This window comes from Neofelis nebulosa, chromosome 4 (genome assembly GCF_028018385.1).
Source record: "Neofelis nebulosa isolate mNeoNeb1 chromosome 4, mNeoNeb1.pri, whole genome shotgun sequence".
In the NCBI taxonomy this organism is placed as follows: Eukaryota; Metazoa; Chordata; class Mammalia; order Carnivora; family Felidae; genus Neofelis; species Neofelis nebulosa.
This window is the reverse complement of record NC_080785.1, coordinates 144378227-144399565: the sequence shown is the minus strand read 5'-3', so window position 1 is coordinate 144399565 and position 21339 is coordinate 144378227. Positions and strand designations below refer to the sequence as shown.

Genomic DNA, 21339 nt, shown 5'->3' with positions numbered 1-21339 from the left:
AAAAATAAACATTTAAAAAACAACAACAAAAAACCATGGGAGCCCAATCCTCCCCCTCTTAGCTGTGGTTTACATGTAACAAACAGAATAAGGTAAAGCAACAATGTGCAATTTTGAAGGTTGGGTCATAAAAGACATTTTGGCTTCTGCCTTCTCTCAGATCACCTGCCCAATACTGTGAGAACATTCAACTTGCCCCATGGGCCGGTCCACATGGCTAGAAATGAGGCTCCTGCTAAAATCCACAAGAAACGGTGACCTCCAGCCAGCAGCCAAGTAAGCCTTTTAGGGAAACAGATCCTCATGCCCCATTTGTCCAAATGACTAAAACCCTAGCTGGTATCTTGACTGCAACTTCATAAGAGATTTAGAGCTAGAACCATCTAGCTAAGCCATTCCCAGATTCCTAACCCTCAGAAAGTGTGTGAAGTACTATTTGTTCTCTCAAGCCTCTAAATATTGGGGTAATTTATTACACAGCAATAAATAACTCATATACATAGTTTCAAAGTGCCTCCCCACAAAATACTTATTCACAAAAAGAAAACGAGTAACTACCAATCAAGAAGCTCAGAGAATACCACAAAGTAAACGTCACCAGTAATAACGCAAGCTACCTCCATGTCAAACATGCAGAGCTTGAATCTAATTTTGAGTAAATCCCAGACAGACCTAAACTCTGGGATTTCCTGCAAAATAACTGTCTTGTAACCACAAGAAGCTTAGGTGTATGAAAAGAAGACTTGAAGATCTATTCCAGACTGAAAGAGAGACAGAAGAGACAGGACAAGGAAATGCAACAGAAAATTCTGAACTAGTATTGTGACAACTGGTGACATCTGAATTAAATAATATTATCAATGTTAACTTCCCAATTTTGATGGCTGCATTATATCCTTATTTGTAGGAAATAGACTCTAAAGTATTCAGAGATGATGGGAACATCAGGTCTTCAAATGACTATCCACTGGTTCAAGGAAAAAAGTTTTCTGTATTATACTTACTACTTTTCTGTAAATTTATGATTGTTTCAACTATCTATATGCATGTATACACATATACATTTACAAATATAAACATATATATATATATATATATATATAATTTTGAAACAATCACAAATTTACAGAAAAGTGGCAAGTGTGTGTATGTGGGTAAGTATACATTTAATAGTGGGATGCTCTTAAGGCATTAAAGCTAGAAATTATGTTTTCTCACAAGCATTGTAATATATTCTCAGTAAGGGCAAAAACAGCAAGTACAGTTATAAGATGAAGCATTCTATGAAATTATAGTACATTAGAAACATCTATTATATAAAGTACTTTTATTAGGGGAGATAAGTATTAAATATTCAAGAAAGAAACCTATCTCCAGCTCGAACTTTAATAAATATTGATGGTATGTGTCTAATTAACTGCAGTGTAAAATTACTAAAATGAGAGTTCTGTAGGAAAATCATAGGATATTTTTTCAGTATTATTTTTGTATCTCCACTCTGGAGTGGCATGCTTTATGCTAAGCTCTACTGCTCCCCACCCCTGCCAAAAGCCATCCTCTGGCAAAAATGAGAAACTTACTCCAAATAGATAAATAAATGAATAAATAGATACATACATAAATAACTAGATAAAGGTTTCAACCTTTTTCAGAAAGATATACCATGTTATTATAATCTTGAAAATTAAACTAACATCAAAGAGCATCAGACACATCAGATTTTATGTAGTAATAGTAATAGACTTTTACACTCTTTGAAACACAAAAACACTCATAACTGTTATCTATCCTGCCAGTGGGGTAGAAAGCCAAGACGGCTCATTCTCAAGATGAGGGCAAAGAGGAAGATGACAACACATCACTGATATGCCTCCTGCTGCGTGAAGAACCAACAGCAGGTATCATTAGGTAAAACGTCCTTGACTCCAGGCAAGAGAACGTCCATTTCTTTCAACAGAAAACCATTCCTCAATTCTAAGCCCAACTTAAAAACTGAATGAGAAGACTATGTACATGATTGAGAGGGCTGAAACAAAAGCCATGGTCCATGGATACGTGGTAGTTTAACAAGCCTTGACTTGGAGGGGGACAAGCCCTTACACTCAACTGCATCTCTGGCACTCAGCTCCAAACATCTTTCCAGGTCTCTTTCCTTTGCTCTCAAGCTAATGGTGGGTATAAAAATATCACCTTCAATATAATGATAAACATTTAAACTCTTATTCACAGGAATAAATGTACAATGTAAGCTCTCCACAAACAAAGTGAAGAGTGCCATCATGGACGAAGCACTAATCTGAACATCAGATGTTAAATGCTCGGTGCAATGCTGTCTCTGTGTGGGACTATTATTGTTCAAGTTTCCATTTTCTCACCTCCTGAGCAACAAGAATTAAAAGAACAACACACTAACTTGTCCTACTTTAAAAACAATAACATGTCATTCATAATCAGGAGAAAAGATATATGCTAATAAAAAGTGTTAGTGGTAGGAATAATTAATTGCCATGAAAGCAAAGATAACTGATAAACTCAGCAGTTCAAAAGAAAACAAGTCTGGTAATCAAATTCTATATCAACTTGTGCCAGTTCTTCACTTATTCCTAAACGAATGAAGTATCAAAACTACTAACAGTATGGATCCTTCTTAGTGTATTTTTCCTGTAATAATTATTCATGTATCTGGGGTCACTTCTCCTCTTTATTCTAAGAATGCTACAACATTTAATTTTTTAAAAGAAAATCAATTTGAGGGTGCCTGGGTAGCTCAGTTGGTTGAGAGTCCGACTTGTGAGTTTGAGCCCTGGATCCGGGTTTACGCTGACAGTGCAGAGCCCGCTTTGGATTTTCTGTCTCCCTCTCTCTCTGCCCCTACTCCGCTTGCATGTTTTCTCTCTCTCTCTCTCAAAATAAATAAACATTAAAAATGTTTTAAAAGAAAATCAATTTGTTTTTAAGATTTATCATTTACGGGGGTGCCTGGGTGGCTTAGTCGGTTAAACGCCAGACATCAGCTCAGGTCATGATCTCACGGTTCGTGAGTTTGAGCCCCGCATCGGGCTCTGTGCTGACAGCTCACAGCCTGGAGCCTGCTTCAGATTCCTTGTCTCCCTCTCTCTGCCCCTTCTCACTCTGTCTCTCTCCCAAAAATAAATTTAAAAAAATTAAAAAAAAAAAAGATTTATCATTTACATACAGAAACATTTACACTTAGCAAAGATATAAAACACTTCCATCACTCCAAAAATTCCCTCATCCCCTTTTACTCAATTTCCCTCTCCCACCCTCCAGGCAACCACTGAGCTGATTTCTGTCCCTTTTCTAGAATATCTATAAATGGAGTCACTGAGTAAGAAGCTCTTTAAAATCTGGTTCCTTTTGCCAAACATAACACTTCTGAGAGTCACCTATGTTGCTGGCTGTATCAATAGTGCTGTCTTTTTTTAACTGCTAAGTAGTATTCCACACACATGTAAGAATCACATTTGTTTATCCATTTACCAGCTTATGGACAAATGCAGTTTCTGGTTTTAGGCTGGTATGAATAGAGCTGCTATAAACATTTGCATATAGGTCTTTGTGAGGATGTATGCTTTCATTTTTACAGGATAAATTCCTAGAAGTGGGATTAATAGGCTGTGCTAGGGCCAAGTGTATAAAACAAATCAAGCATATAGAACTAATCATCCTCTGAAGTAGTATTCCACGTAGTTTAAAGGTCACACATACACAAAATTCCACATACACCCCAAACCAAAAATCCCATTCTAAGCCTTTCACATGACTCCCAATTGCATGTATTACTATTTAATAACTGCTCTGCAACAGCAGTGGTTTCTCAAGCCAAGCAGATCTACCCAGGAGCTGGAACTTGGGCACTAATCCAGAGATTTCTATTCAGCTGCCCTGGGTAAGGCACAGGCATTGGTACTTTTCCCTGTTCTTTTTTATGTGCTAGATTCTCTTTTTTTATTTTGCATTTTAAAAAGCTTCAAACATACAGAAAAACAAAGGCAGTAGTGTAAGAACCCCCATTTACCTATCATCTAGAGTTAACAATATTTTACCATTTTTACTTCATTAATTTTTTTCTTATGGACGTATTTTAAGTCTCAGGCTCTACCAACTAAGCTAGCTGGACACTTCCTAGTAAATATTAAAAAAATTTTTTTTTAATGTTTATTTATTGTTTTTGAGAGAGAGAGAGAGAGAGAGAGAGAGAGAGACAGAGCACGAGCAGGGGAGGGGCAGAAAGAAGAGTGAGACACAGAATCCGAAGCAGGCTCCAGGCTCCAAGCTGTCATCACAGAGCCCGACACAGGGCTTGAACCCACGGACCGTGAGATCGTGACCTGAGCCGAAGTCAGACACTTAACCAACTGAGCCACCCAGGCACCCCTTACTGAAATATTTTAAAATAAAACACAAATCTCATGACATTTCACTTCAAAATAGTTAAAAATTCATCTTTAAAAATCAAGTCTATTTTCTTACATCATTACAATACCATTCTCACACCAAACCAAACAAAAAATAATTTGTTTCTACCATGTAATAGCCAATCCACATCCAAATTTCCCTAATCATCAAAGTTCGTAACATGCATTAGGGATGAACCATTGATTTATAACCTGTGAAACATAATGACTATTTTTTTCCAGTTTTTTCCACATTTAAGAACATTCATTTTCTAAAGAAATTAAAAACAATATCACAAAGCAAAGGAGGAAAGGCACTTAATAAAATTTACCTGAAAAGATCCACCTCATGAACAGTAGGTAAAATAACAGATATATGTGTGTCTGCCTGAGATAAAAGAGAAAAAATACAGAAGATATCACTAAAATTTACAGAAATTCATTTTTTAAAAATGCCTATCTATCTTGTGATCAATAAGCCATATTGCCCTATCTTTTAAGATTCTCTTCCTCTAGGAGCAGCCACAAAGAGATTGGGCCTTAGCAATCTCTCCTAACACAGCAGAAGCTCAAGGATGACAGATTCCTTGGATAAAACATTAATCTAAGAGTCAGAGGACAGATTAATTCACAACTGCATTATACCAGTTGATATATGTATATAACAGGAAAAATTAGTTTTCCTACTGCTTTCTATTTTAATTCAATTCAAACAATGGGAGTGTTGATATACCAGTTAAAACATTTCAAATAAAAACTTCAACCGGGGCGCCTGGGTGGCTCAGTCGGTTGAGAGGCTGACTTCAGCTCGGGTCATAATCTCACAATCCGTGAGTTCGAGCCCCACGTCTGGCTCTGTGCTGACAGCTCAGAGCCTGGAGCCTGCTTCAGGTTCCATGTCTCCCTCTCTCTCTGCCCCTCCCCTGCTCATGCTCTCTCTCTCTCTGTCTCAAAAATAAATAAAAACATTTAAAAAAATTTTTAAGAAACCAAAAACTTCAACCCTACCCATGAACAGATGTGACTGTGGGGGAAATGAAAAGCAATCATAACTAAAGAATCCTTTGACTGAGTTTCCTAAAAACAAAAGCCTGTTGACCATTCTTCTAAGAAGGTAAGAGGTTTTATGTACTTTCCCCTAGTCCTCACAGTTACATTATAAATTGAGTTCTCCAGTGTCTGCTAGATAACAAACAAGAAAAACAATCTGAGAAACATTAGAAAGTTTATTATCAATTTATTACAAAATTATTTAATGGGATATTTCAGTAATATTCAGAAATATATCATAAACCCAAGAAGCTCTATATTTGCTAGTTTAAGAATTCTGTTAAAGAGACTATATATGCTGGATTATTCTACCACAGTACCACACTACCTGCTGAGTTAACTGTGCTATTTGAGTTGTCCCAGGCTTGTCATGACATGTGGGAATCCGTACCTTGAAGAGACAGAGAAGAAATTAACTTTGGCTATAAAAGAATGTCCTTTATATGGTTTGCGACTCCCACTACAACGAGGGATCAGAAACACTCTTACCACTAAAACAGTACACTCAGCAATGCATAAAAATCCATAAAAACAAAGTATTTATATCAGATTTTAAAACTACAGTCTTATTTATCTTTAGTCACAGCAGAAGGTAAGTGAACCAATGTCTCCATATTCCCATACACATGGAAATCACTAACTCACTGAGAAGCAAATGTGCTGAAAAACAGAAAAAGAGCATCAACTTCATACTGCTTCCTATTTATTGTTCCATTCTTTGCTTCATTAATATACACACACCCAAACACACCCTCTCAAGCTTGCCAAATTATGGGATAAATCTCACAGTAAACCATGAGAACTCACAACCCAGAGCTAAGAGTACCACTTTGATAATCAACCAGGGAAAAAAACAGAACACATCCTACAGAAGTAAGTACATCTAAAAACACAGCATTGCCAAAAATAAGTCCAATTTGAAAATGAATTGCAAAAGCACTACAGCACATTCATACAAAGCCTGAGAGCAAAATGCTATTTCATTTTTAAAAAAAGAAAAGAAAACTGAATAAAAGCACCATATCCTGGGATGGACATGTTTGGTCTGACATCACACATGAATAAATTTATTACTAAGAACGAATGGCTTTCCTAATTTCTTCCCATTTTTACTAATTCATACTTGACTCTACAAGTATTCTGCAATGCCACCCATCTCTGGAGGGCCATGGAGTTGCAGAAGTCTCAAAGGCTGCATTTACAGTCACATGTATTATACAAGAATGACACCCTTGTGTAAAACTCTAAGGATGAAATGGGACAGGTAGCCCCTGGTGTTGTGTAACTAATGGTTCTGTACAGCAGGATGAACTGTGGGATCTCTAACTCCTCACATACAAATAACAGCAATATTGACATTGAACATTATTAGGAAGTTAAAAAGCAAAACTCATCTATGAACTTCCTAGAGTTCTCTAGAAAAGGAGACAAATGAAATAAAAGCTATTACCTTCATTACAACCCCCATAATAGGCAGGTGTAATGTCTTCCCTGGCACTGGGGCAGGCCATCGATCAACATCATTACAAGCTGAAAAAATAATACAATCTTTCCTTAGTATAAGTTCAAATTGCAAAATATGAAAATGAAACATTAGAAATTAGAACTCCAGGGGCGCCTGTGTGGCTCAGTCAGTTGAGCATCTGACTCTTGATTTTGGCTCAAGTCATGATCCTAGGGTCGTGGGATCAAGCCCTGTATCACACTCTGCACTGAGCATGGAGCCTGCTTCAATTTCTCTCTTTCTCTTTCTCTCCCTCTGTCCCTCTCCCCACTTATGTGTTCTTGCTCTAAAATAAAATAAAAACTAAAAAAAGAAAAAATTAAAAAGGTAACAGAAAAGTAAAAGTGGTAAAAATATCTTGTATTTCACCAGAAATACACCTGTGTTCTTTTTTTTTTTTTTAAGTTTATTTGTTTTATTTTGAGAGAGAGAAAGAGAGAGGGAGGGACAGAGTGAGAGGGAGAGAGAATCCCCAAGCAGGCTCCGCACTGTCAGCCCAGAGCCCAACATGGGGCTTGAATTCATGAACCATGCATGAGATCATGACCTGAGCCGAAATCAAGAGTCAGACATTTAACCAACTGAGCCACCCAGGCACCCTGAAATATACCTATGTTCTAAGATACAAACTAGTTCATAAATTTTTTGAAAGGGAGTTTTCCTATTCACTCATCACTACCCAAATTAGCAACAAAAACATAACACTCAATAGAGGCCTCTGCATTGAGTGACATAAAGATTTGTTTAAACACTACTCTGAGAAGCAGAGCTGTCAACTTCATATTTGTTCATCATTAACCTAATAAATAGGCATCATCTATGCTGCAAAAGGAGATAATAAAAGATACGGTCTTTTGTGTTTGTAGGTAAAGATGAAGAATAGCTTTTCATCTCTCTCCTACCATATAGCCCTTACAATTCTTCTTTTTTAAAACAATTTTTAAGAGATATTTTTTAAGTTTATTTATTTATTTTGAGAGAGAGGGAGAGAGAGTGGGTGAGGGACAGAGAGAAAGGGACAGAGGATCCCAAGCAGGTTCTGTGGTGTCAGCTCAGAGCCCATCATGGGGCTCGAATTCATGAACTGTGAGATCATGACCTGAGGGGAAATCAAGAGTCAGATGCTTAACTGACTGAGCCACCCAGGTGTCCCTAGCCCTTAAAATTCTTAACTAAATTTTTTAGAAAGTCAACTTTATATTTATCAGCCATTTCCAGGAAAATTTTTAAAACTCCTTCATAACGTATCTAAGTCACACAATATTTAACTTACCTGCTTCCAGATAAGGTTCGCTCTTTTCAAAATACTCTGGTGCTATCTGTTTGAGCATGGTATGAAAAAAATGAATGTAAGGTAGTTTGCTGATCAAAACCAAGGACTGGAGAGAAAAAAGAAACATGATTTTTTATTTTCCTGATGATTATAATTTAAATTTGTCATTTCTTATAAAATCAATTACTAACAAGCTAAATTCAGCAAAAAGTGTGGATTTTGAAAGAAAGTTTTTGCAGTAAACAGTTAAAAGAAAAACTACATAAAACTACAGTAGCAGAATGCAAGAACTTTAACCTTAATATTACACCTTAAGAGCATAAGGGCATATTCACAGATTCTCCTGCTCTCCAGGAAAAAGAATTTTCTATAAAGAGACAAATATCATGGATAATTTCCAAGGCCTCGCTACTACTGTCATTAGCAAAGCAGTTCTACCAGGAATTAGTGAGATGAACTCTTCCTAATATAGGAAGAGCAAATTGTGATGCTTTTTCAAACTAAGACCTATGATTGCTGTTATTTTAGTTTTCAATGATCATAACCATATACTCAGAAACTCTGACTTTATAGTTGGGCCAATTCAGATATGGATTATGCCAATTTTTTCATCTATTTCTCTTGAAAACTACTTTTTACCTTTCCATCCAATATCAATTAGTGGTCAAGGCACATTCTAGTTACAAAAGGTAAAGGTGTGTCCCTGTTAGCTGTAATTAAATCAGAACCAATTATTATTTTTAATGATAATTGGGATTTTTTAATTAACTAATTAATCAATTTAAGTAATTTCTACACCCAATGTGGGGCTCAAACTAACAAACCCAACATCAAGAGTTGCATGCTCTTCTGACTGAGCCAGCCAGGTGCCCCTAATTTTTTTTTAAAGAAAATAAAATGACTGTACATTTAGAATGGAAATACTAATGATTAAGATGTTGCTAAGATGTATTTAGTGACTCTTAGCTGTTCAAAAAGATACTGCAGACTTTTATTAGTTGTAACGATATTAAAAATCATCTGTTCCTTCTTTTCCTCATCCCAAAATGTGGAAATTAAGCAGATTCATTTGGCTTTTAACAATTTCATACAATATGTATAACTGTCAGGAATCTAGCACAGAGATAGCAGAAAGGCAAAATTCAATCCCAGTTAAAAATCTAGGGACAGGGGCATCTGGGTAGCTCAGTCGGTTAAGCATCCAACTCTTGATTCTCAGCTCACATCTTAATCTCAGGGTCCTGGGCATGAGACCTACTTTAAAAAAAAAAATAAATAAAATAAATCTAGGGACAGGTATCTATAATCTAAAAAAACAAAAAAAAATGTAAGTTCTAGTATGTTTAAAGATAAAATATCAAAGACTTTAAAGACTATTCATCCCTACAGTTTCTATTTTTCTAGCCACAATATAAAAACAATTTCCCTATTAGTGCATATGAAATTTACCTTCTGGAAGTAGCCTCTTTTTAGACTTTTATCTCGAACTTGTCGGAAATACACATATCCGTAAAAATAAGCAGGATCCTTCTATGAAAGAAGTGACAAATAAAAAAAAATACATATTGCCATCCTTTTGTTATTATTAACATCACATTCCTTTACAAACCTGAACTGAGATATGAAATATACACAAAGATCTAGTTATGCTTTTCCACCAACACAATCATGACAGTAACTGGCAGATGTAAACTTGGAGCTTGCCCAAAGGTGAAATCATTTCAACTAAAGTACTAAAATCAGATTTTTCCCATTATAACCTCCTCAGCTTATGTTGTTTATTCATGTCTGTACTAGTTAATGGACGTCAGGAAACAATCAAATTCTACATTTTCTCCAATGCTACATGTATATTTTTAAATTGTGCCTACAAGTATGAGTTAGGGGTCAGTCTTAATAAAATGAAGTATCCTAATGTAAAATTTTGAGAGAGAAAAAAAGGAGTTAAATGCCAATCTGAATGTTACATAATCAGTTCTATTTTTACCTAATAAAAATGAAACACCGAAATATTTATCAAAATATAATTTGAAAGTAAATACATTCCAAAAAACATAAGAAGTTTTTACATCCTAATGAAATAAACTTTAACCCAGTTCCTAGCTGATTATTCTTTGCACAAATATTTATTGACCATCTACTTTGAACAAGGCATTGTGTTACAGAAGTTAAAAGATGCATCAGATATAGTTCCTTAAGAAGACCACAATCTATGAGGGACAAAAACAAACCTCAAGGTAGGTACTATGAAGAAACCACAAAGTGTTACAGGGAGGCCAAGAGGGAAGAGATTACTTCTGTCTATGGGGATCAGTAAAGATTTCATAGAGGCAGCTGTTTTCGAACGGGGCATTGAAGGATGCATAGGAGTTAAACAAAGACAAAAACATCCCAGGTTTAGAGAGCCAGGAGTTTGAGCAAAAACAAACACACAGAGACTGAAAAATACAAGCTACCTCAGGAAAAAGCACATAGTTCAGTTTGGTTAAAATGTGGCACATGTACAGAAAGGAGATAAGTTGGAAACTGGAAACGTAAAGGTCTTATCTTGGAAGGCCCAAAAAGTGAGGACAAGGAAATAGCACTATCATTGCCTCTTTATTCATTAAGCAACAGATAGCCATTTTGTATTTATTTTTATATAATATATACATGTACTTTAGCTGACAACTCTGTATACAACATATTACATTGAAAAAAACCCAAAAGATGGGATGTCTAGGCAAAATTATTATCCTCATCAGCCCTCAATTCCCTCATTTACAAAAGAAACTCTCAGAACACTATGAGGACTGATGAGATAACACAAGCTTATTAATACAGTGCCTAGAATATAAGCACCAGTCAATAGTAACTATTATTATCAGTTGAAAGAATATGTTGATAGCGAAAGCAAAAGGTCATGGAAAGGAGTAGATGGCTATAAGACATTTCAAAGGTAATAGCTTTGCTAACTGGGAAAGGGTTACTGTCATTACTGGAACCAGGGAGGTTAACTGTAAATGCTGATTTTAGGCAATGAGGTCATACTGGATGTGCTAATAGGACATCCAGACGGAAATGTTCCTCACACAGTCAGAGATGTAAATATGGAATACCAAACAGAAGCCTATACTCTGAAATCATCTAAATTATTAAAATTGTTTTTAACAAATAACTGGAAAACAAAGCTCAAAAAGAGACAACTACAATTCTACCATAAAGTAGGGAATCTTCAACTCTAAGTGATATTTACTGGTATGGTACCACCCCAACTCCACATCTAAACAAAGAGGTATTAACAAATGAAAGAAAACCACCTCAACATTCTAATTGATTTCTAAAATTCACAGTGGCATTATATGTTTCAAGAACAGTAACTTTGTAAAGTTTCTTTCTTTCACATGCTGAATCCTTATGAATTAGACTCACTTAGGAAATCTAACAGTATAATACAGTAATAACACAAAAGTAAAATATTTCTGAATGCTTTAGAGGTAACTGAGTTCTAAAGTTTCCTCTCACATGGACATTTTTCTATTGCTACTTTTCCAACCTTTAAGTAAACTGGTAAATCTTTGTCATAATGATCCAGGAGACAATGCAGTGACACCCTCCTCCCAGAAGATTGTCGAAATCTAAAACAAAACTGGGTATCTCCAAGACAACCTAATGAAAACAAAAATGAAAGTAATTAAGAATAGCATAGCATAACATTTATTTACCCAGATTCATCAAATGTTAGAGCTAATAAGGTCCTATCAACCGTTTAAACCCATTCTATCACGTTTTAGAAGAGAACAAGGAGATCCTGAGAATTCAAGTGACTTGTCCAAAGCTACCTTTGCTGGTTAGAGGCAAAGCCATTAGCAAAACATGCATCTTAACTCCTATGTCTCCTTACTATTTTCCTATTCCATTTTCCCCAAGTAATTAAAAAAAATTTTTAACTGTTTGCATGTAATGTTGACTCACAGACATAATAATGAGAAAAGGAAGCCAAATACAAAAGGACGTATACAGTTCAAATCCATTTATATAGTTTTTGTTATTTTTTTTAAAGCAGGCAAAACTAAACTATAGTGTTTAGGGATGCATAATTGGGTGATAAAAGTATAAAGAAAAGCAAGACACCTATCACTGTAAGAATCAGAATTGTGGTTGTATTTGGAGGGAGGAAGGAAACAGTGTTTAGGAGGGGACATGAGGGAATATGAGGGGGCTTTTAAGGCGCTGGCAAGTTCTATTTCTAGACCTTGTATGTGTTTTGTATTTCACAATGAGAAGTTTTTTTTAAAAAGACATAATATAGCAAACTCAGGAAGAGCCCAAGTAATAGATTCATTATTTTCCTCATTTTAATTTAAAAGGTTTTTGATTAGGAACGGTTGGGTGGCTCAGTTGGTTAGGCATCCGGCTCAGGTCACAATCTCGCAGTTCGTGGGTTCAAGCTCCGCATTGAGACCTGTGCTGACAGCTGAGGGCCTAAGCCTGCATTTTGTGTCTCCCTCTCTCTCTGCCCCTCCCATGCTCATGCTCTGTCTCTCTCTCTCTCTCAAAAAATAAACATTAGAAATAAAAATAAAAATTAAAGGTTTTTGATTAATAAAGTTTTTAAACATTAATCATTTCTAGCAAACCTCTTAAAACATGTAAAATTTACCTAAACTATCTGGCAAAAATTACAAAAAAAAAAAACATAAATAGTCTAAAAAGTCAAAGACATATTAAGTAGCTTATCACTGAAATTCTTCCTGGTTATTATATTTAAGAACTAATAAGATTATATTAAATATGAAATGTGCTCAAGATTTTATTATTTACTATTACACACTGAAGTACTTATATTTTCTTAGCACGTGAAGTTCTCAACAAAGGAGGTAGAAACTTGTTAATGTTTAAGTTTTTTAAAAAAACAACATACCTAAATGCAGTTATAGAAACTAATATTTCTTATTTATTTTTAATTTTTTTAATGTTTATTTATTTTCAGAGAGAGAGCACACGTGGGGAAAGGGGAGGGTGAAAGGGGAGGGTAAAAGGGAGAGGAAGAGAATCCCAAGCAGACTCCACGCTGTCAGCACAGAGCCCAATGTGGAGCTTGATCTCCTAAACCATGAGACCATGACCTAAGCCAAAACCAAGAGTTAGCTGCTTAACTGACTGAGCTACCCAGGCGCCCCTAGAAACTAATATTTCTTTGGTGATGAAGTGGGCAGGGGACTGGAGGATGGGTCAAGTCAATTTCTTTACTTGTTACAATAGATAGTTTAAAAATAAGGAAAACACATGAAACTTGAAATAATGGAAAACACTCCTAGCATTGTTTTAGTTCAAGAGATTTATAAATTGATGGTTCAATTTTTCCCTTTATTAGACATTTAAATATTGTGTTTTTTTTTTAAAAAAGGGAAGAAAGAGCCAACAGACATGAACAGATGCTCAACATCACTCATCATAGCAAAATGCAAATCAAAACTACTATGAGATACCATTTCATTCCTGTCAGAATGGCTAAAATCAAAAATACAAGAAATAAGTGTTGATGAGGATGTGGAGAAAAAGGAACCTTCATGCACTGCTGGGGGGAATGCAAACTGGTGCAGTCACTTTGGAAAGCAATATGGAGATGCCTCAAAAAAATTAGAAGTTGATCTACCCTGTGATCTAGTAATCACACTACTGGGTATTTAGCCAAAGAATACAAAATCTAATTCAAAAGAATATATACACCCCTATGTTTATTGCACCATTATTTACAATAGGCAAATTATGGAAGCTGTCCAAAGCTCCATCGATAGATGAGTGGATAATATATACACAATATATATACACACAATGGATTATTATTCAGCCATAAAAAAGAATGAAATTTTGCCACATGCAACAACAAAAATGGATCCAGAGAGTACAATGCTAAGTGAAAAAAGTCAGAGAACGACAAATACCACATGACTTCACTCACATGTGGAATTTAAAAAGCAAAATAAAGGAAAAAAAGAAACACAAACCAAGAAATAGACTCAACGATAGAGAACAAACTGATGGTTGCCAGTGGGGGGTGGGTGAAATAGGTGATAGGGATTAAAAGAGTGCACTTGTGATGAGCACTGAGTAACGTATAGAATTGTTTAATCACTATATTGTACACCTGAAACTAATATAACACTGTATGTTAAAACATATTAAAAAAAAAAAAAGAAAATGCCACTAAGAAGTACACATTAATTTCTCTGAGACACATAATAGGATAGAGCAGGAAAAGATAATGGATTTTAAGAAACAGATACGTAGCATCTGGAAAATGCAAAGAATGCTGAATTTTGTGAAAGGGAAGTAATGAAGCTCCCATAGCCTTAACTCCCTACCCATCCAGCTCCATTCTCAAATCATGGGCATGCTGTGAGAACTTTCCAGTAATCAGCTGCACCCACAAGCTGTACAGAATTGGTCAGGAAGACAGTTCACCAAGTCAAAAAGCTTTAGCCATGTTATCCTTGTCAACTGAGGTAAATGGTTCCTGTTTTATGTTTCAGAGGTCTGTCCCTTCACACACTGAAGGTTACTAAAGAAATATCAACTCTTGGGGCACCTTGGGTGGCTCAGTCAGTTAAGCGTCTGACTCTTGATCTCAGCTCAAGTCTTGATTTCAGGGTCATGAGTTCAAGCCCGTGTGGGGCTCCACGCCAGGCATGAAGCCTGAGAAAGAAACGAAGAAAGGAAGAAATATCAACTCCTTATCTTGCTAGACCTGTGTTCTCCATTCTGACCTCATCATTATGATGAGAAAGGAGACATTACAGATTGACGATCAGATTTTTTGCATTTGCTATGCAGAAAATGATACCTAGAAAGAGCAAGGAAATCCTGACACCCTAACCTCATCAAAAATAAATCTCTACTGTTAGTATGAGCCATTCAGTTTGTCAGTGTAACAAGAGACTGCAGCTCTACACAAGCAACATAACAATTACATGTGAAAAACGGTTACATGAATGTGATTGTGGGGGAAAAGTTGGGACCTGAGGACAAAGGCACCACAATCAATGGAATCTAGTCCCAGGTCTGTCAATAATTAGTGTTCTAGAAGTCACTTAACCTAAGATTCTCAATTTCTTTGTCAACAAAAATGGTATCATAAGATACTCTCTAAAGTCACTTCTAGTGGCTATGTTCAATTATTCTAAAATAAAACTCCACAACTGACCTATAATTGTACTGAATTCCAAGCATCCTTTACCCAACATATTCACTAAGCTCTACAAAACTCCAAAAAGACCTAAAAGTTATGCTATTTGCACCACACCTTTCTGATTATTAACATTAAAAATGAGAAAACATTTTAATGGAAATCATTTTTTCCTTATATAAACCAAGGTATAGGGATTAACTTACACAAGTTTTAAGATCAAGTGACAGCTCTCCAAGGAAAATAAACCTTAATATGGGTTCTTGATCAAGAGCAACATAAACCCTTTCCTTTGATAAAATAGCAAGTATTAAGAAAGTAGCAGATTTGCTCAGTAAAACCCCACAGCTTTAAGGTAAGTTCCAATTTAACTAATCAAGACCATGGTTACTAGCCTAGAAAACAGAACTAATAAACCAACACTCTTTAAACAAAGAAAATTGCCATGACCTTTCCCCACCATCCTTTTCCAAATAACTAAGTTCTTACAACAGAAATCAAACACAATCCCAGGTCAAAATTATTTTCATTATATTTTGTCACTATTTTGGAAGTGATTTTTCCCTTTCAATATATGAGTTGAACACTACTATTTAATGAGTGCTTATCCTGTTCCAGGCACTGTTCTAAATGCTTTAGATATATTAACTCATTTGGTCTTCATGCTTCTCAGGTACATCCCATTATCATTCCTGTTTATGAAGAGGAAACCAAGGCATAAAAAGGTCATAAACACCCAATAAAATAAATCTCCTAAATGGCAGAGCAAGAATTTAAATCCAAGAAGTTTGACTCTGGAGCTGGTACTCCTGACCACTGCATCATACTGGCTCTTTCAAGTCAAGACCTAAAAAACACTCCTATTGATATGAAATATCCAGAGTATATAAATCCATACAGGAAGTAGACAGGTGGTTGCCTAGGACTGGTGGGGGGTGAAGTAGGTGGAAGGGAAATGGAGAATGGAGTTTCTTTCTGGGGGACAAAAGTTTTCTAGAATTGATCGTGGTGATAGTTGCATAACTCTATGGATATACTAAAAATCATTGAATTATACACTTTATATGTGTGAATCATATCTCAATAAAACATTTTTAACGCGACTTTATTGCCAATTGGAGCAGAGATCAAAAGCTTCTTCACTCAAAAAAAAAGTCCTTCTTTGGGGCACCTGGGTAGCTCAGTCGGTTGAGCATCCGACTTTGGCTCAGGTCATGATCTCGTGGACTGTGAGTTCGAGCCCTGCTTTGGGCTCTGTGCTGACAGCTCAGTGCCTGGAGCCTGCTTCGGATTCTTTGTCTCCCTCTCTCTCTGCCCCTCCCCCGCTCATGCTGTCTCTCTCTCTCTCTGTCAAAAATTAATAAACATTAAAAAAAAAAAAAAAGTCCTTTTGGGCACCTGGCTGGTTCGGTCTGCACAGTATGCAACTCTTGATGCTGGGAGTTGGGAGTTCAAGCCGCATGTTGGGTACAGAGGTTACTTAAATAAATAAACTTAAAAAAAAAAAAAGGTTAGAAAAAAAAGTCCTTCTGAAAAACACCCTTCAGATCACACTTCTTGAACTCACTGGTCTCTGTGCCACACAGTTCATTCAAGTAAGGAGCCGGTTCTTTCAGTCATGGCTCTTCCTACATAAATGTCACATGCAATACCAAGAAGAGCTTTCCCTCCATATGGTCAACTAATCTTCGACAAAGTAGGAAAGACTGTACAATGGAAAAAAGACAGTCTCTTCAACAAATGGTGTTGGGAAAATTGGATGGTGACATGCAGAAGAATGAAGTTGGACCACTTTCTTACACCACACACAAAAATAAATTCTAAATGGATGAAAGACCTAAATATGAGACAGGAAACCATCAAAATCCTAGAGGAGAACACAGGCCGAAACCTCTTTGACCTTGGCTGGAAGCAGCGTAATAGACACGTTGCAGAAGGCAAGGGAAACAAAAGGAAACATGAACTATTGGACTTCATTAAGATAAAAAGCTTCTGCCCAGCAAAGGAAACAATCAACAAAACTAAAAGGCAGCCTACAGAAAAGATATTTGCAAATGACATATCTGATAAAGGATTAGTATCCAAAATCTGTAAATAACTTATCAAACTCAACACCCCCCCCCAAAAAAAAAACCCAGTTAAGAAATGGGCAGAAGACATGAATAGATAGTTTTCCATAGGAGACATCCAGATAGCTAACAGACACATGAAAAGATGTTCAACATCACTCATTATCAGGGAAATACAAATCAAAACCATGATGAGATACCATCTCCCACCTGTCAGAATGGCTAAAATTAGCAACACAAGAAACAACATGTGTTGGTGAGGAGGCAAAGAAAGGGGAACCCTACTGCACTGTTGGTGGGAATGCAAACTGGTGCAGCCACTCAGGAGAACAGTTTAGAAATTCCTCAAGAAACTAAAAATAGAACTACCCTACAATCCAGCAATTGCACTATTAGGTATTTAGCCAAAGGATACAAAAATACAGATTTGCAGAGAGTCCAAATGTCCATCAACTGATGAATAGGGTAAGGAAGATGTGATACACACACACACACACACACACACACACACACACACACACACACTGGAATATTACTCAGCCATAAAAAAGAATGAAATCTTGCCATTTGCAATGAAATGAATGGAGCTAGAACGTATTATGCTAAGCAAAATAAGTCAACCAGAGAAAGACAAATACTATATGATTTCACTCATATGTGGAATTTAAGAAACAAAAGAGATGAACATATGGGAAGTTCGGGGAAGAAAAGAGAAGGAAACAAACCACAAGAGACTCTTAATGATAGAGAACAAAGTATGGGTAGATGGAGGGAAGTGGGTAGGAAATGGGCTACATGGGTGATGGGCACTAAGGAGGGCACTTGTGATAAGCATTGGGTGTTGTATGTAAGTGATGAATCACTGAATTCTACTCCTGAAACCAATATTGCACCGTATTGTAACTAACTAAAATTTAAATGAAGAAAAAAAAATACCTGGAAAAAAAAAAAAGGACTCTCCTCCCATTTTAAATTCTCAAGGGCATAGGGTATTTTCCAAGCCTCTTTCACATCTGCCAATCAAACCAAGACGGCAAAGCTAAACAGAGGAAACCTTCTTGTACCAAAAATATCACTTAAAGATTCGAGATAAAAGCTTAAATACTATTCCCACAGGGAACAGACAACTTTAAAGATTATTTCTATATTAGCACAAACACAGCTATAGAGTAGATCAGAATGCATAAGACTAAGATAAAACACGAGACTTCAAGAGCTAGGCTGGCTCTATGTAGTCACTCTCCCTGTGATTAAGAGTGGATGAGATGGAGTTGCAGAGAAGCAGGACTTTAGACCAGAGCTTCTCAAAGTATAGTCCACAGACTGATGCCAGTCCACAAACTCTTGTTACTAATCCATGACAAAATAAATATCCACCTTGAGAATAATTATTTAGAAAGTCTTACAGAAATCTGATACTGCCATAAAAATTTGGACTTTTATTTTGCATTTCTTTCATTTTTCTCCCGTTCATTTTTCTAAATATGCATTTAGACTGCATTTCATAAAAGCATGGTCCACAACAGATTGGAATTTTTTAAAAATCCAACTGGCCCTTCAATACAGATAGTGTGTGAAGTATTGCTCTCACCACTGGGAAGGGTAAAATACATGATGATGTCCCTGTTGTTTACAGAGAAGAAATCTGTTGAGACAAATACTGTCTGCATATCTAATCCATCCAGATCAAGAATTAATCTTTCCAACGGCACCTGGGTGGCTCAGTCGGTTAAGTGTCCCAACTCTTGATTTCCGGCTCAGGTCACAATCTCATGATTGTGAGACAGAATCCTGCATCTGCTGGTGCTGTCTGCTGTCTCCCTCTCTCTCTGCCCCTCCCCTGCTCTCTCTCTCTCTCTCAAAAATAAACATTAAGAAAAAAAAAGAATTAATCTTTCCCTTGGATTCATCCTTATTTGAAACTTCCTCTACTAATACTGAATTTTCACTCTGGACATATTTAAAATATAGTGATTATAGTCCTTGGGTACCCATCATAGCTTAAGCCTCAGAAACACCTACATCCAGATGATATTAATGGTAATCAACACAGAGAAAAAAAATCTGACAAATATTTATGAGAGAGAAGGCACACTTTAAATTTAGGCTCCTAAAGATAAAAGTCACTCAAATGGAACAAAAGAAACTGAAACCTAAAAACAAACTAAACAAAAAATTTTCTTCTAAAGTCACAGGATCTAAGGTATGTGTGGCTGTTAACTAACTTGGATTTAAATTTTATTATTATTAAATATAATTTATTGTCAAATTGGTTTCCATACAACCACCCAGTGCTCATCCCCACAGGTGCCCTCCTCAATGCCCATCACCCACTTCCCCTCTCCCCCAGCCCTGACCAACCCTCAGTTTGTTCTCAGTATTTAAGAGTCTCTTATGGTTTGCCTCCCTCCCTCCCACTCTGTAACTTTTTTTTTCCCCTTCCCCTCACTCATGGTCTTTTGTTAAGTTTCTCAGGATCCACCTATGAGTGAAAACATACAGTATCTGTCTATCTCTGCCAGCCTTATTTCACTTAGCATAATACCCTGCAGTTCCATCCACGTTGCTACAAATGGCCAGATTTCATTCTTTCTCATTGCCAAGTAGTATTCCATTGTATATATAAACTACATCTTCTTTAACTTGGATTTAAATTTTATAAATAAATAAATAAATCCAAGATGCTACCACTGAGCTTTTATATAAATTAATTTATTATTAATTAATATTATAAATTAATAATAAATTAATAAATATATATTTATATATTTATATTATCTATTTATATATTATATAAAATTATAAAAATATGTATAATATATATTATATACTTATATGTTACATAAAATTATAAGAATATATATGTATTTTATATATAACTTATATATATTTATGATGAATGTATATAAATTAATAAATTAAAAATAAAAATAAATTATAAATAATTAACTTATTTATATAAATATAAATTATATTTAATATAATTAAAAAATAAATAAATGTATTAATATTGTCAAAAAATAAGGTATGTATGGATAGCAGCTGGAGGAAGTGGAGGAATGGCAAATCATTCCTTTGGGAATCCCAAAAGCACTCTTCTTTACCTATACACTCTTGATTCTGAATCTTGTTTCACTGTTTTTATTTTTTTTTCTTTGATATTTATTTATTTATTTAATATATGAAATTTACTGTCAAATTGGTTTCCATACAACACCCAGTGCTCATCCCAAAAGGTGCCCTCCTCAATATTGTTTCACTGTTTTTAAGTGTGCACGATGGAAACAAAACTTAGATTATGATTCTTTCCTAAAGACTGTTCTACTGTGCCTGGATTTCCTTCCAAAACAATAAAAGCTATTTTGAGAAAAATTCAAATCCATTTCAAAGTTAGCACAGCAATCCCAACTTGCATTTCATAAACATATAAGTGAAACAAATTGTTTGGATAATCACAACTAAGAATAGAACTCTCAAATACATTAAAAACTCACAGCCTATTGCTATCTAGATTAATACTCATCTCTTAGGATGACAAGGTGTCTCCTTTTAAGACCTTTTGTCAATTTCACTTCTAAGTATCAACCGTACTTTAACGTTTTATTTATTTATTTTTTTTAATTTTTTTTTTTTTTTAACATTTATTTATTTTTGAGACAGAGAGAGACAAAGCATGAACGGGGGAGGGGCAGAGAGAGAGGGAGACACAGAATCGGAAGCAGGCTCCAGGCTCTGAGCCATCAGCCCAGAGCCCGACGCGGGGCTCGAACTCACGGACCGCGAGATCGTGACCTGAGCTGTAGTCGGACGTTTAACCGACTGAGCCACCCAGGCGCCCCTCAACCGTACTTTAAATA

At 35.9% G+C, this 21339-nt stretch overlaps 1 protein-coding gene across 5 annotated transcripts in view; it reads right to left on the bottom strand.

Annotated features, from left to right (window-relative positions):
• DENND6A (DENN domain containing 6A) overlaps positions 1–21339 on the bottom strand; it is a 66051-nt gene that overhangs the window by 27906 nt on the left and 16806 nt on the right. For 2 of the 5 annotated variants that reach the window (XM_058726457.1, XM_058726461.1), the window contains 6 exons: positions 11781–11893; positions 9695–9775; positions 8246–8351; positions 6919–6998; positions 5797–5859; positions 4751–4806 (listed from right to left, as the gene is read on the bottom strand). In XM_058726457.1, coding sequence (XP_058582440.1) covers positions 4751–4806; positions 5797–5859; positions 6919–6998; positions 8246–8351; positions 9695–9775; positions 11781–11893 — 499 coding nt within the window. The remainder of the gene's footprint in view (positions 1–4750; positions 4807–5796; positions 5860–6918; positions 6999–8245; positions 8352–9694; positions 9776–11780; positions 11894–21339) is intronic. The other 3 variants (XM_058726458.1, XM_058726459.1, XM_058726460.1) reach the window with 3 other exon arrangements.